The following is a 16,972-nucleotide window of genomic DNA, read 5'->3' on the forward strand; positions in this document are numbered from 1 at the left end:
TGTGTTTGTGTGTGTGACTGTGTGTGCGGACATATGTGTGTGTGTGACTGTGTGTGCGGACATGTGTGTGTGTGTGTGTGTGTGTGTGTGTGTGTGTGTGTGTGTGTGTGACTGTGCGTGTGTGGACATGGGTGTGTGTGACTGTGTGTGTGTGTGTGGGGGAGAGGTCATGGTTTGGCTGTGTATTGCTGTAACCACTACCTCTGCAGATACTGGATTTGGGAGGGCTTGGGAAGTCCAAATGAATGGTGAGGACTGTAGACAGGCGTCTTGTCCTCTGTAATAACATTAGGCACTAATCTATGGATTTGACATGAGTGGACAGGAGTGCAGCAATGGGTGGGCCTTGGAGGGCACCCACTTGGGAGCAAGGCCCAGCCAATCAGAATGCATTCCCCCCTGCGGTTGTGGACGTAAATTCTCTAAAACGACGTTGGAGGCGGCTTATGGTAGAGAAGTTAACATTACATCATCTGGCAGCAGCTCTGGTGGACATTCCTACCGGTCAGCATGCTAATTGCACACTCCCTCAAAACTTTAAACATCTGTGGCATTGTGTTGTGTGACAAAACGGCACGTTTTAGAGTGGCCTTTGATTGTCCCCCGGCACAAGGTACACCTGTGTAATTATCATGCTGTTTTATCAGCTTCTTGATATGCCACGCCTGTCAGGTGGATGGATTATCTTGGCAAAGGAGAAATGCTCACTAACAGTGATGTGAATACATTTGAGCACAACATTTAAGAGAATAGATTTTTTTTATTCAGATCATGAAACATGAGACCAACATTTTATATTGTCGCGTTTATATTTTAGTTCAGTGTCTTTCAGCGTCTTCTCACCTGACAACTGCGCTGCCAATTTGCCGGCCTTTAAAATATGTACTCTGCCGCCACCTGTCGGTTTTCAGCGAGTACTGTACACAATCATTCTGAGATTTCCAACTTCTTGATGCCCAGATTGAATAACTATCAAACGAATTATTTACATATAATAACGCATAATAACTCAGTTTAACCAACCAAGTAGTATGCTAGCATATATTTCTGCTGTTATTTCAAACCACAACACATTCCGATTCCAAAGGTTGTCAGCGGACCAAGAGAGTAGTAAAACCACCTAGTGACATCACTGTGCAACAGGTAAAGTCGCTTTTACATTCCTGAGCCTGAGAAACGAACACGGTGTTTGAGTTTCTTGGGAAAGTACGGAAGTGGTTTGACAGGTGCACCGAATGCTATTTTTGTTACGTGCAAATGTTGAATAAAAAATAAATGAAAAAAGAATCGTCATTTGAGCGCGGTGTGGTTCGGTCGTCGGACACCTGAAGAAGAGAGCTCTCTCTGTTTGTGTTGAACACCTATTCAGCTGTCATGTCGCGGCACAGGAGACAGGTAGATACAGCTATTTTTATTATAATAGACGGCTGATTAAATGGGGATCCACATGCATGTCAACAAGCTGTTTGAGTATCCGTTTAGCCTACATACTGTAACTAACTAACTATACATGAACAAATAATCGGCATAGGCCTACGTTTGTATTGATTACTGTTGAGTATATATTTATGGTGGTCTTTCACATTGTGGGTAAATGGATTCATTTCACGGCTAGGAAGAAATCAATGAATGGGCAGTGGAGTATGACCCTGTGATTGACCTTGATTGCATAGGCTACATGATCAAATATTGCATAATTCCACTTTGTCGTATTTGCGTAGCCTAGCTAGGTTTAGGCTACACATTGACATAAGTGGGCCCATGCGCTTTCTCCCAACATGCGCTACAATACACCGGGCATACACCTTATTCTATGATAATTTAAGGCCTGACAAGCTGATGACAGACACGTATCTGTTATCCCCTGAAACTTGAAGGCTGACAGGCATATAGTGAATCATCTTTTTCATATAGTGAATTATCTTTTTCATATAGTGAATCAGCTTTTTCATATAGTGAATCATCACTTTTTTTAAAAATTAGGTCACAAAAAAGGAGTGACTGGAGAAAAAAAGATTCAACATACAATTCACATCTTTTGGCGTCTTTAGGGGCTCAAGAGAAGTGTGTTGTTTGTGTGTCTGGGGTTTATGTCACTTGTAATATCTTTAATTAGATATAACTATGAACAACAGTTCCAGTCAAAAGTTTGGAAACACCAACTCATTCAATGGTTTTTCTTTATTTTTACTATTTTCTACATTGTAGAATACTAGTGAAGACACCAAAAACTATGAAGACATCAAAAACTAGAGGATAAGTTCATTAGAGTTAACTACACCTCAGATTGCAGCCCAAATTAACACTTCACAGAGTTCAAGTAACAGACACATCTCAACAGGGGGCGGCAGGGTAGCCTGGTGGTTAGAGTGTTGGACTAGTAAACGAAAGGTTGCAAGTTCAAATCCCCGAGCTGACAAGGTACAAATCTGTCATTCTGCCCCTGAACAGGCTGTAATTGAAAATAAGAATTTGTTCTTAACTGACTTGCCTGGTTAAATCAAGGTAAAAAAAATAATTAAATAAAACATCAACTGTTCAGAGGAGACTGTATGATTCAGGCCTTCATGGTCAAATTGCTGCAAAGAAACCACTACTAAAGGACACCAATAAGAAGAAGAATATACTTGCTTGGGCCAAGAAACACAAGCAATGGACATTAAACTGGTGTAAAAGTGTCCTTTGCTTTGCTGGTGACACTGTCTGTAATTTATTTAGAATTCAAGGCAAACATAACCAGCATGGCTACCACAGCATTCTGTGCTCACAAGTGCTCAGCATATGTGGGAACTCCTTCAAGACTGTTGGAAAAGCATTCCACATGATGCTGGTTGAGAGAATGCCAAGAGTGTTTAAAGCTGTCATCAAAGGCAAAGGAAGGCAACTTTGAAGAATCTCAAATATTACATATATTTTGATTTGTTTAACACTTTTTTGGTTACTACATGATTCCATATGTGTTATTTCATAGCGTTGATGTCTTCACTATTAATCTACAATGTAGAAAATAGTAAAAATAAAGAAAAAACTTTAATGAGTTGGTGTGTCCAATCTTTTTGACTGGTACTGTATATATATTTTTCTACAAACACATGAGAAATAAAACACTGCGCTTAGGTTACTAGGTTATTATGTTACTCTCAGCATGAACAAAGAACTAGGAAGACTGACTGGATCGTATCGTTGCACCTCTGTTGCCGTAGAAACACTCCTCATCCCGGACATGTATAGCAAACAGAAGTCAATGCATCGCGGCCCTCACAGCTAACGTCCATTTAGAAAGCCTTTGGAAACTCCTACTCACCTTGCTGTGTGGTCCTGTGTTCTCATCATGTTTTAGGCCAGCATCGAACTCCTACTCACCTTGCTGTGTAGTCCTGTGTTCTCATCATGTTTTAGGCCAGCATCGAACTCCTACTCACCTTGCTGTATGGTCCTGTGTTCTCATCATGTTTTAGGCCAGCATCGAACTCCTACTCACCTTGCTGTGTGGTCCTGTGTTCTCATCATGTTTTAGGCCAGCATCGAACTCCTACTCACCTTGCTGTGTGGTCCTGTGTTCTCATCATGTTTTAGGCCAGCATCGAACTCCTACTCACCTTGCTGTGTGGTCCTGTGTTCTCATCATGTTTTAGGCCAGCATCGAACTCCTACTCACCTTGCTGTGTGGTCCTGTGTTCTCATCATGTTTTAGGCCAGCATCGAACTCCTACTCACCTTGCTGTGTGGTCCTGTGTTCTCATCATGTTTTAGGCCAGCATCGAACTCCTACTCACCTTGCTGTGTGGTCCTGTGTTCTCATCATGTTTTAGGCCAGCATCGAACTCCTACTCACCTTGCTGTGTGGTCCTGTGTTCTCATCATGTTTTAGGCCAGCATCGAACTCCTACTCACCTTGCTGTGTGGTCCTGTGTTCTCATCATGTTTTAGGCCAGCATCGAACTCCTACTCACCTTGCTGTGTGGTCCTGTGTTCTCATCATGTTTTAGGCCAGCATCGAACTCCTGGAGCTGATGGGAGTGGTGAAGGAAAACGGGAACCATTTTGATAGTCCTGAGACATCACCACTACTTCCCTCAGTGGTAAGAGATGACTGATGAAACACAGGCCTGTTTCACTGTATTACTGTATGTAAACCAGATTTACAGTGCATTGCTGGTTGTTCTATATAGTCTATGGACAGTCATACAGTGCATTCGTAAAGTATTCAGACCACATAACTTTTTTTCACATTTTGTTACCTTACAGACTTAATCTAAAATGGAATTTAAAAAAAAGACGCCTCATCAATCTATACACAATACCCCATAATGACATCACAATACCCCATAATGACATCACAATACCCCATAATGACATCACAATACCCCATAATGACAAAGCAAAAACAAGTTTTCTATAAATTTTAGCAAATTTATTAAGAATTAAAAAATGTAAATATCACATTTACATAAGTATTCAGACCCTTTATTCAGTACTTTGTTGAAGCACCTTTAGCAGCGATTACAGCCTCGAGACTTCTTGGGTATGATGGTACAAGCTTGGCGCTCATGTGTTTGGTGAGTTACTCCCAGTCTTCTCTGCAGATCCTCTCAAGCTCTGTCAGGTTGGATGGAGAGCGTTACCGCACAGCTCATTTCAGGTCTCTCCAGAGATGTTAAATCGGGTTCAAGTCATGGCTCTGGCTGGGCCACTCAAGGACATTCAGAGACTTGTCCCGAAGCCATCCCTACATTGTCTTGACTGTGTGCTTAGGGTCATTGTCCTGTTGGAAGGTGAACCGTCGCCCAAGTCTGAGGTCCTGAGCTCTCTGGAGCAGGTTTTTTATCAAGGATCTCTTTGTACTTTGCTCCGTTCATCTTTCCCTCGATACTGACTAGTCTCCCTGCTGCTGAAAAACATCCCCACAGCATGATGCTGCCACCGCCATGCTTCACCATAGGGATGGTGCCAGGTGTCCTTCAGATGTGACGCTTGGCATTCAGGCCAAAGAGTTCAGTCTTGGTTTCATCAGACCAGAGGATCTTGTTTCTCATGGTCCTTTAGGTGCCTTTTTGGCAAACTCCAAGCGGGCTGTCATGTGCCTTTTACTGAGGAGTGGCTTCCGTCTTGCCGCTCTATCATAAAGGCCTGATTGGTGGAGTGCTGCAGAGATGGTTGTCCTTCTGGAAGGTTCTCTCATCTTCATAGAAGAACTCTGGAGCTCTGTCAGAGTGACCATCTGGTTCTTGGTCACCTCCCCGACCAAGGCCCTTCTCCCCTGATTGCTCAGTTTGGCCCGGGCGGCCAACTCTAGGAAGAGTCTTGGTGGTTCCAAACTTCTTCCATTTAAGAATGATGGAGGCCGCTGTGTTCTTGGAGACCTTCAATGCTGCAGACATTTCTTGGTACCATTCCCCAGATGTTTGCCTTGACACAATCTTGTCTCGGAGCTCTAAGGACAATTCCTTCGACCTCATGGCTTGGTTTTTGCTCTGACCTGCACTGTCAACTGTGGGACCTTATATAGACAGGTGTGTTTCCAAATCATGTCCAATCAATTGAATTTACCACAGGTGGACTCCAATCAAGTTGTAGAAACATCTCAAGGATGATCAATGGAAACAGGAGGCACCTGAACTCAATTTAGAGTCACATAGCAAAGGGTCGGAATACTTATGTAAATAAGGGATTTCTGTTTTATTTATTTTTAATAGATGTGCTGAAAAAACAGTTTTTGCTTTGTCATCATTGGGATATGGCGTGTAGTTTGATGAGGATTATTATAATTTTTTAAAATCAATTTTTGAACAAGGCTGTAATGTGGAAAAAGGGGTCTGAATACTGATGTATCCCAGAATGCACTGGGATACATCAGTTACTGTATGTAACCATCATGTCATAGATTCAGTTATTGCTTTATTTTTGTCTTTATGTTCAGTATTGGATCCATCAAATCACTCAAGTCTACACTATCTTGTTAATCTTTCCTCCTCATCATACTCAACTAGCATGCGACTATGTTTCTCTCTCTCTCTCTCTGTGTTTTGTGTGTGTGGTTCATCTTTCCTCCTCAGCATACTCCACTGTCATACGACTATGTCCTGGTCGCTAAGTCAGTGGATGATCCGGAGAAAGATACCTTCAAGATGCAAGAGGCCTTTATCGAGAAACTAAAGATGAAGAACTTGAAGATAACAGTGAGTTATATTACCAGTTTAACAAGCTGTAGAGTTCGGTTGTTCTTAAACCAAGGCTAGTTTATCGTCCTTTTTGTTATTATTGTAAAATACATATTATCTTTAGAAGAGTTTTTAAAACCAAACTTAAGTATAATCATGTCTGTGTGGGCTTAAAATAAGATGATAATCTAAGGCTCAAGCCACTATTTTAACAAACCTAAGGCAATGATAATCAAAGGCTCAGGCCTCTATTTTAACAAACCTAACGCAATGATAATCTACGGCTCAGGCCTCTATTTTAACAAACCTAAGGCAATGATAATCTAAGGCTCAGGCCTCTATTTTAACAAACCTAAGGCAATGATAATCTAAGGCTCAGGCCTCTATTTTAACAAACCTAAGGCAATGATAATCAAAGGCTCAGGCCTCTATTTTAACAAACCTAAGGCAATGATAATCAAAGGCTCAGGCCTCTATTTTAACAAACCTAAGGCAATGATAATCTAAGGCTCAGGCCTCTATTTTAACAAACCTAAGGCAATGATAATCTAAGGCTCAAGCCACTATTTTAACAAACCTAAGGCAATGATAATCTAAGGCTCAGGCCTCTATTTTAACAAACCTAAGGCAATGATAATCTAAGGCTCAGGCCTCTATTTTAACAAACCTAAGGCAATGATAATCAAAGGCTCAGGCCTCTATTTTAACAAACCTAAGGCAATGATAATCAAAGGCTCAGGCCTCTATTTTAACAAACCTAAGGCAATGATAATCTAAGGCTCAGGCCTCTATTTTAACAAACCTAAGGCAATGATAATCTAAGGCTCAGGCCTCTATTTTAACAAACCTAAGGCAATGATAATCTAAGGCTCAGGCCTCTATTTTAACAAACCTAAGGCAATGATAATCAAAGGCTCAGGCCTCTATTTTAACAAACCTAAGGCAATGATAATCAAAGGCTCAGGCCTCTATTTTAACAAACCTAAGGCAATGATAATCTAAGGCTCAGGCCTCTATTTTAACAAACCTAAGGCAATGATAATCTAAGGCTCAAGCCACTATTTTAACAAACGTAACACAATGATAATCTAAGCACAGGCGCTAGAGGTTCAGGGGTGTGTCAGAAATATTTTTGCAATTTTTTTTAGTATCACAATTATCAAAGCACTTTCTGGCGTTGGCGCGAAAGGGCTGTGTTTTGATGGGGGGGGGGGTTGTGGGTGTGTCTCACACTGGCCAATCAGAACGTGCTCCATGGGGAAATATGTGGTTGCTTCAAGTTGTGTATTTAATGTCTTTTATGTTTGGCCTTGGAATCAACTCAAATTCCAACGTCAGTCCGTTATAGTTTGTTAAATGGCTTTACAGAAACAAAATAACTAAATGTAGACCTATCTTTGCTAAATACGTTAACTTGAAGCCATTTTGCAGTAGTAATTGTAATTGCATGGCCTCAATAACAGTCACACTGATAAAAGGGGCTAGGCCTACTGCAAATTGCATTATGGTTGAGCATGGACTAGCCAAACATTGTCAATAAGCAAGATTAAATTAATTATTGATAAGGTGTAAAAATATATATTTTTTAATTCTAAACAAAACAAAAACAAAAACTTGTTTTAAATATGGTATGTCACACTTACAGGCACCACGATTTCTTTCCGTGGACACATAACATTTAAACTAGGTTTTTACACACATCCAAACTTTTTTCACAGTAGCTGGACAGAGATCCAATATAAAGTGAAAGGGAGAATGTCCGCTCACCGTTCTACTGGTTTCTGAACTTAATAGGGACCATTTTACAGATCAGAAAAAGTTACATTGCAATGCAGCCCACAGACGTAACCATAAAACCAAGAAGGGGAATCATTCTACTAAGATTGCTTTGTATTTTCCGTTAGTTTTATTACAACCAATCAATTCAACAAGAATAAAATACCATGTCAAAGTAATTATCTCATAAAATCGACAGAATACATTTTTAAAAAGACACACATTGCTGTTGTGTCTTTTTAAAAATGTATTCTGCCGAATGTTTCTAAATACGGAGTTTACAGGCACCGAAAGCACATTCGGCCCTTCTTGTGCCGTATGCATATGGGAGTGGGCCGTCGCGGCTCTATAGGCTGCCTTTCAGCTGTCAACATTCATGCTGTAACCAACTGCGTTACCACTAAAACCAAAACCCCTATCCGTTTTTCTTTTCTTTTTTAAAATTATTTTCTACATTGTATATTAATAGTGAAGACATCAAAACTATTAAATAACACATATGGAATCATGTAGTAACCAAAAAAAAGTGTTAAATAAAATGTATATTTGAGATTCTTCAAAGTAGCTACCCTTTTGCCTTCATGACAGCTTTGCACACTCTTGGCATTCTCTCAACCAGCTTCACCTGGATTGCTTTTCCAACAGTCTTGAAGGAGTTCCCACATATGCTGAGCACTTGTTTTGTTGCTTTTCCTTCACTTTGTGGTCCAACTCATCCCAAACCATCTCAATTGGGTTGAGGTTGGGTGATTGTGGAGGCCAGGTCATCTGATGCAGCACTCCACCACTCTCCTTCTTGGTCAAATAGCCCTTACACAACCTGGAGGTATGTTTTGGGTCTTTGACCTGTTGAAAAACAAATGATAGTCCCACTTAGCGCAAACCAGAATGTTGTGGTAGCCATGCTGATTATGTGGCCTTGATTCTAAATAAATCATAGACAGTGTCACCAACAAAGCACCCCACACCATAACACCTCCTCCTCCATGCTTCACGATGGGAACCACACATGCGGAGATTTTCCGTCCACCTACACTGCGTCTCACAAAGACATGGCGGTTGGATACCAAAAATCTCAAATTTGGACTCTGACCAAAGGACAGATTTCCACCAGTCTAATTTCCATTGCTCGTGTTTCTTGGCCCAAGCAAGTCTCTTCTTCTTATTGGTGTCCTTTACTAATGGTTTCTTTGCAGCAATTTGACCATGAAGGCCTGAATCATACAGTCTCCTCTGAACAGTTGATGTTGAGATGTCTCTGCAACTTGAACTCTGTGAAGCATTTATTTGGGCTGCCATCTGAGGTGCAGTTACTTGCCGATTTCTGAGGCTGGTAACTCTACTGAACTTATCTGCAGCAGAGGTAACTCTGGGTCTTCTGTATACCAACCCTACCTTGTCACAACACAACTGATTGGCCAAACGCATTAAGAAGGAAATATATTCCACAAATGAACTTTTAACAAGGCACACCTGTTAATGTAAATGCATTCCAGGTGACTACCTCATGAAGCTAGTTGAGAGAATGCCAAGAGTGTGCAAAGCTGTCATCAAGGCAAAGGGTGGCTACTTTGAAGAATCTCATATACATTTTGTTTAACACTTTTTTGGTTACTACATGATTCCATATGTGTTATTTCATAGTTTGATGTCTTTGCTATTATTCAACAATGTAGAAAAATAGTAAAAATAAAGAAAAACCCTTGAATGAGTAGGTGTGTCCAAATCTTTTGACTGGTACTGTATTTCTGTGTTAGAAAATTATAGACGACACTGTTGTCTTCTACGGTATCCAAGCTCCAAATGAAGTGTTTGAGAAGTACAGGTATCTACTGAAGGTGTCTGATGCCTGCAACTGGAGTGAACAGCAGGGAAGTGTCCCTCTTTCCACCAGGTAAGTTATGCACACACACCTATGCATGCAGAGAGACACACACACCTATGAATGCAGAGAGACACACACACCTATGCATGCAGAGAGACACACACACCTATGCATGCAGAGAGACACACACACACGCATGCAGAGAGACACACACACGCATGCAGAGAGACACACACACACACGCATGCAGAGAGACACACACACACACGCATGCAGAGAGACACACACACACACGCATGCAGAGAGACACACACACACACGCTCGCACGGTCTGATGACTCAACGTATTAGTATGACAAACATGTTAACTTCTTAAAAGGAATCATAAACAGATACTTAGTCTTGTCAGCCATGTTAAAATGTCGTCTTTATTTCAGGATCCGCATTGTCCACTTTATCCTGAGTCATGTCTTCCTGAATACAGGAGGTGAGTAGAGCTCTGCCCTCACCCACGCCAGACCTCCCTCTCTCTGCCCTCACTCACGCCAGACCTCCCTCTCTCTGCCCTCACCCACGCCAGACCTCCCTCTCTCTGCCCTCACCCACGCCAGACCTCCCTCTCTCTGCCCTCACCCACGCCAGACCTCCCTCTCTCTGCCCTCACCCACGCCAGACCTCCCTCTCTCTGCCCTCACCCACGCCAGACCTCCCTCTCTCTGCCCTCACCCACGCCAGACCTCCCTCTCTCTGCCCTCACCCACGCCAGACCTCCCTCTCTCTGCCCTCACCCACGCCAGACCTCCCTCTCTCTGCCCTCACCCACGCCAGACCTCCCTCTCTCTGCCCTCACCCACGCCAGACCTCCCTCTCTCTGCCCTCACCCACGCCAGTCCTCCCTCTCTCTGCCCTCACCCACGCCAGTTCTCCCTCTCTCTGCCCTCACCCCCACGCCAGTCCTCCCTCTCTCTCTGCCCTCACCCCCACGCCAGTTCTCCCTCTCTCTGCCCTCACCCACGCCAGACCTCCCTCTCTCTGCCCTCACCCACGCCAGACCTCCCTCTCTCTGCCCTCACCCACGCCAGACCTCCCTCTCTCTGCCCTCACCCACGCCAGACCTCCCTCTCTCTGCGCTCACCCACGCCAGACCTCCCTCTCTCTGCCCTCACCCACGCCAGACCTCCCTCTCTCTGCCCTCACCCACGCCAGACCTCCCTCTCTCTGCCCTCACCCACGCCAGTCCTCCCTCTCTCTGCCCTCACCCTCACCCACGCCAGACCTCCCTCTCTCTGCCCTCACCCACGCCAGATCTCCCTCTCTCTGCCCTCACCCACGCCAGACCTCCCTCTCTCTCTGCCCTCACCCACGCCAGACCTCCCTCTCTCTGCCCTCACCCACGCCAGTCCTCCCTCTCTCTGCCCTCACCCACGCCAGACCTCCCTCTCTCTGCCCTCACCCACGCCAGACCTCCCTCTCTCTGCCCTCACCCACGCCAGACCTCCCTCTCTCTGCCATCACCCACGCCAGACCTCCCTCTCTCTGCCCTCACCCACGCCAGACCTCCCTCTCTCTGCCCTCACCCACGCCAGACCTCCCTCTCTCTGCCCTCACCCACGCCAGTCCTCCCTCTCTCTGCCCTCACCCACGCCAGACCTCCCTCTCTGCCTCACCCACGCCAGACCTCCCTCTCTCTGCCCTCACCCACGCCAGACCTCCCTCTCTCTGCCCTCACCCACGCCAGACCTCCCTCTCTCTGCCCTCACCCACGCCAGACCTCCCTCTCTCTGCCCTCACCCACGCCAGACCTCCCTCTCTCTGCCCTCACCCACGCCAGACCTCCCTCTCTCTGCCCTCACCCACGCCAGTCCTCCCTCTCTCTGCCCTCACCCTCACCCCATGCCAGTTCTCCCTCTCTCTGCCCTCACCCCCACGCCAGTCCTCCCTCTCTCTCTGCCCTCACCCCACGCCAGTTCTCCCTCTCTCTGCCCTCACCCACGCCAGACCTCCCTCTCTCTGCCCTCACCCACGCCAGACCTCCCTCTCTCTGCCCTCACCCACGCCAGACCTCCCTCTCTCTGCCCTCACCCACGCCAGACCTCCCTCTCTGCCCTCACCCACGCCAGACCTCCCTCTCTCTGCCCTCACCCACGCCAGTCCTCCCTCTCTCTGCCCTCACCCTCACCCACGCCAGACCTCCCTCTCTCTGCCCTCACCCACGCCAGACCTCCCTCTCTCTCTGCCCTCACCCACGCCAGACCTCCCTCTCTCTGCCCTCACCCACGCCAGACCTCCCTCTCTCTGCCCTCACCCACGCCAGACCTCCCTCTCTCTGCCCTCACCCACGCCAGACCTCCCTCTCTCTGCCCTCACCCACGCCAGACCTCCCTCTCTCTGCCCTCACCCACGCCAGACCTCCCTCTCTCTGCCCTCACCCACGCCAGTCCTCCCTCTCTCTGCCCTCACCCACGCCAGACCTCCCTCTCTCTGCCCTCACCCACGCCAGACCTCCCTCTCTGCCCTCACCCACGCCAGACCTCCCTCTCTCTGCCCTCACCCACGCCAGACCTCCCTCTCTCTGCCCTCACCCACGCCAGACCTCCCTCTCTCTGCCCTCACCCACGCCAGACCTCCCTCTCTCTGCCCTCACCCACGCCAGACCTCCCTCTCTCTGCCCTCACCCACGCCAGTCCTCCCTCTCTCTGCCCTCACCCCATGCCAGTTCTCCCTCTCTCTGCCCTCACCCCCACGCCAGTCCTCCCTCTCTCTCTGCCCTCACCCCCACGCCAGTTCTCCCTCTCTCTGCCCTCACCCACGCCAGTCCTCCCTCTCTCTGCCCTCACCCTCACCCCATGCCAGTTCTCCCTCTCTCTGCCCTCACCCCCACGCCAGTCCTCCCTCTCTCTCTGCCCTCACCCCCACGCCAGTTCTCCCTCTCTGCCCTCACCCACGCCAGACCTCCCTCTCTCTGCCCTCACCCACGCCAGACCTCCCTCTCTCTGCCCTCACCCACGCCAGACCTCCCTCTCTCTGCCCTCACCCACGCCAGACTTCCCTCTCTCTGCCCTCACCCACGCCAGACCTCCCTCTGCCCTCACCCACGCCAGACCTCCCTCTCTCTGCCCTCACCCACGCCAGTCCTCCCTCTCTCTGCCCTCACCCTCACCCACGCCAGACCTCCCTCTCTCTGCCCTCACCCACGCCAGATCTCCCTCTCTGCCCTCACCCACGCCAGACCTCCCTCTCTCTGCCCTCACCCACGCCAGACCTCCCTCTCTCTGCCCTCACCCACGCCAGACCTCCCTCTCTCTGCCCTCACCCACGCCAGACCTCCCTCTCTCTGCCCTCACCCACGCCAGACCTCCCTCTCTCTGCCCTCACCCACGCCAGACCTCCCTCTCTCTGCCCTCACCCACGCCAGACCTCCCTCTCTCTGCCCTCACCCACGCCAGACCTCCCTCTCTCTGCCCTCACCCACGCCAGACCTCCCTCTCTTCCCTCACCCACGCCAGACCTCCCTCTCTGCCCTCACCCACGCCAGACCTCCCTCTCTCTGCCCTCACCCACGCCAGACCTCCCTCTCTCTGCCCTCACCCACGCCAGACCTCCCTCTCTCTGCCCTCACCCACGCCAGACCTCCCTCTCTCTGCCCTCACCCACGCCAGTCCTCCCTCTCTCTGCCCTCACCCACGCCAGACCTCCCTCTCTCTGCCCTCACCCACGCCAGACCTCCCTCTCTCTGCCCTCACCCACGCCAGACCTCCCTCTCTCTGCCCTCACCCACGCCAGACCTCCCTCTCTCTGCCCTCACCCACGCCAGACCTCCCTCTCTCTGCCCTCACCCACGCCAGACCTCCCTCTCTCTGCCCTCACCCACGCCAGACCTCCCTCTCTCTGCCCTCACCCACGCCAGTCCTCCCTCTCTCTGCCCTCACCCCACGCCAGTTCTCCCTCTCTCTGCCCTCACCCCCACGCCAGTCCTCCCTCTCTCTCTGCCCTCACCCCCACGCCAGTTCTCCCTCTCTCTGCCCTCACCCACGCCAGACCTCCCACTCTCTGCCCTCTCCCAGGCCAGACCCCCCTCTCTCTGCCCTCACTCACGCCAGACCTCCCTCTCTCTGCCCTCACCCACGCCAGACCTCCCTCTCTCTGCCCTCACCCACGCCAGACCTCCCTCTCTCTGCCCTCACCCACGCCAGACCTCCCTCTCTCTGCCCTCACCCACGCCAGACCTCCCTCTCTCTGCCCTCACCCACGCCAGACCTCCCTCTCTGCCCCTCACCCACGCCAGTCCTCCCTCTCTCTGCCCTCACCCCACGCCAGTCCTCCCTCTCTCTGCCCTCACCCTCACCCCATGCCAGTTCTCCCTCTCTCTGCCCTCACCCCCACGCCAGTCCTCCCTCTCTCTGCCCTCACCCCCACGCCAGTTCTCCCTCTCTCTGCCCTCACCCACGCCAGACCTACCTCTCTCTGCCCTCACCCACGCCAGTCCTCCCTCTCTCTGCCCTCACCCACGCCAGACCTACCTCTCTCTGCCCTCACCCACGCCAGTCCTCCCTCTCTCTCTGCCCTCACCCACGCCAGTCCTCCCTCTCTCTGCCCTCACCCCCACGCCAGTTCTCCCTCTCTCTTTCTCCCTCTCTCTTTCTCGCTCTCTCTTTCTTGCTCTCTCTCTGTCTCTCTCTGTCTCTATTTCTCTGTCTCTCTCTTTCTCACACACACACACACACACACACACACACACACACACACTGGACCTCTTCTAATGTTCTCTCCTCATCTGTCCGATCTTACAGAGAACCTGTTTGAACTCTTGAAGAAGAAAGTGTTCGAAGCAAAGTTCTGCCTGCATGAGGTAAAGACAGTAGTCTGCTGCTCTGGTCAAAAGTAGTGCACTATGTAGGGAATATGGTGTAATTTGGGACAAATCCCTATGTCTCAGTGGTGTGTGTGGATCTCTTCCTTATTTTTGACTTATCGTCTCTGCTGAACAGCATGGTTTAGGTAGGCAGTAGATACCCCCATGAGGAAGTGGAGTCATGTCGTGGCCCATAGATAGAAAAGTAGCTGGCTTTCTGCAAAGATGTTGTACCCTACATCCTATTCCCTGTACCATGTACCCTACACCCTATACCATGTACCCTACACCCTATATAGTGGATCTCGTCAAAAGTAGTGGACTGTTTAAGGAATAGACACTACCCACAGCACACTACCCACTGGACACTACCCACTGGACACTACCCACTATACACTATACACTACCCACTATACACTACCCACTACCCACTACCCACTACCCACTAGACACTACCCACTAGACACTACCCACTAGACACTACCCACTAGACACTACCCACTAGACACTACCCACTATACACTAACCACTAGACACTACCCACAACACACTGCCCACTAGACACTACCCACTACACATTGCCCACTAGACACTGCCCACTAGACACTGCTCACAATACACTACCCACTATACACTACCCACTATACACTACCCACTATACACTACCCACTATACACTACCCACTACACATTGCCCACTACATTTACATTTAAGTCATTTAGCAGACACTAGACACTGCCCACTAGACACTACCCACTAGAGACTACCCACTATACACTGCCCACTACACACTACTCACTGCCCACTAGACACTGCCCACTACACACTACCCACTGCCCACTAGACACTGCCCACTAGACACTGCCCACTAGACACTGCCCACTAGAGACTGCCCACTAGACACTGCCCACTAGAGACTACACACTGCCCACTGCCCACTATACACTGCCCACTACCCACTGCCCACTAGACACTGCCCACTAGACAATGCCCACTACATACTACCCACTACACACTATACACTGCCCACTAGACACTACCCACTAGACACTGCCCACTAGACACTGCCCACTAGACACTGCCCACTAGACACTACCCACTAGACACTACCCACTAGACACTGCCCTCTAGACACTACCCACTAGACACTGCCCACTAGACACTGCCCACTAGACACTGCCCACTAGACACTGCCCACTGCACACTACCCACTGCACACTACCCACTGCCCACTAGACACTGCCCACTAGACACTACCCACTGCCCACTAGACACTACCCACTAGACACTGCCCACTAGACACTGCCCACTAGACACTGCCCACTAGACACTGCCCACTAGACACTGCCCACTAGACACTACCCACTACACACTACCCACTGCCCACTAGACACTACCCACTACACAATACCCACTGCCCACTAGACACTGCCCACTAGACACTACCCACTACACACTACCCACTGCCCACTAGACACTACCCACTAGACACTGCCCACTAGACACTGCTCACAATACACTACCCACTATACACTACCCACTAGACACTACCCACTATACACTACACACTACCCACTATACACTACCCACTACACATTGCCCACTAGACACTGCCCACTAGACACTACCCACTAGAGACTACCCACTATACACTACCCACTGCCCACTAGACACTACCCACTACACAATACCCACTGCCCACTAGACACTGCCCACTAGACACTACCCACTACACACTACCCACTGCCCACTAGACACTACCCACTAGACACTACCCACTAGACATGCCCACTAGACACTACCCACTACACACTGCCCACTAGACACTACCCACTACACTACCCACTGCCCACTAGACACTGCCCACTAGACACTACCCACTACACACTACCCACTGCCCACTAGACACTACCCACTAGACACTACCCACTAGACACTGCCCACTAGACACTGCCCACTAGACACTGCCCACTACCCACTGCCCACTAGACACTGCCCACTAGACACTGCCCACTAGACACTGCCCACTACACACTACCCACTACCCACTAGACACTACCCACTGCCCACTAGACACTACCCACTGCCCACTAGACACTACCCACTGCCCACTAGACACTGCCCACTAGACACTACCCACTACCCACTAGACACTACCCACTACCCACTGCCCACTAGACACTACCCACTGCCCACTAGACACTACCCACTGCCCACTAGACACTACCCACTACCCACTAGACACTACCCACTACCCACTGCCCACTACCCACTACCCACTGCCCACTAGACACTGCCCACTAGACACTACCCACTAGACACTACCCACTAGACACTACCCACTACCCACTAGACACT

General features: G+C 49.0%; 1 protein-coding gene across 2 annotated transcripts in view; it reads left to right on the forward strand.

The window, feature by feature from the left end:
- The first annotated feature begins 1,145 nt into the window (after positions 1–1,145).
- The window catches only part of LOC135556742 (anoctamin-9-like), a 42,803-nt gene continuing 26,976 nt past the window's right edge, over positions 1,146–16,972 (forward strand). Inside the window, exons 1-6 of one of the 2 annotated variants that reach the window (XM_064990154.1) lie at positions 1,146–1,395; positions 3,990–4,082; positions 6,057–6,179; positions 9,695–9,831; positions 10,200–10,249; positions 14,553–14,611. In XM_064990154.1, the coding sequence (XP_064846226.1) occupies positions 1,375–1,395; positions 3,990–4,082; positions 6,057–6,179; positions 9,695–9,831; positions 10,200–10,249; positions 14,553–14,611 (483 nt within the window). In that variant the 5' untranslated portion in view covers positions 1,146–1,374. The remainder of the gene's footprint in view (positions 1,396–3,989; positions 4,083–6,056; positions 6,180–9,694; positions 9,832–10,199; positions 10,250–14,552; positions 14,612–16,972) is intronic. The other variant, XM_064990156.1, reaches the window with a different exon arrangement.

The sequence above is a fragment of the Oncorhynchus masou genome, chromosome 15 (genome assembly GCF_036934945.1).
Source record: "Oncorhynchus masou masou isolate Uvic2021 chromosome 15, UVic_Omas_1.1, whole genome shotgun sequence".
NCBI classification, from domain to species: Eukaryota; Metazoa; Chordata; class Actinopteri; order Salmoniformes; family Salmonidae; genus Oncorhynchus; species Oncorhynchus masou.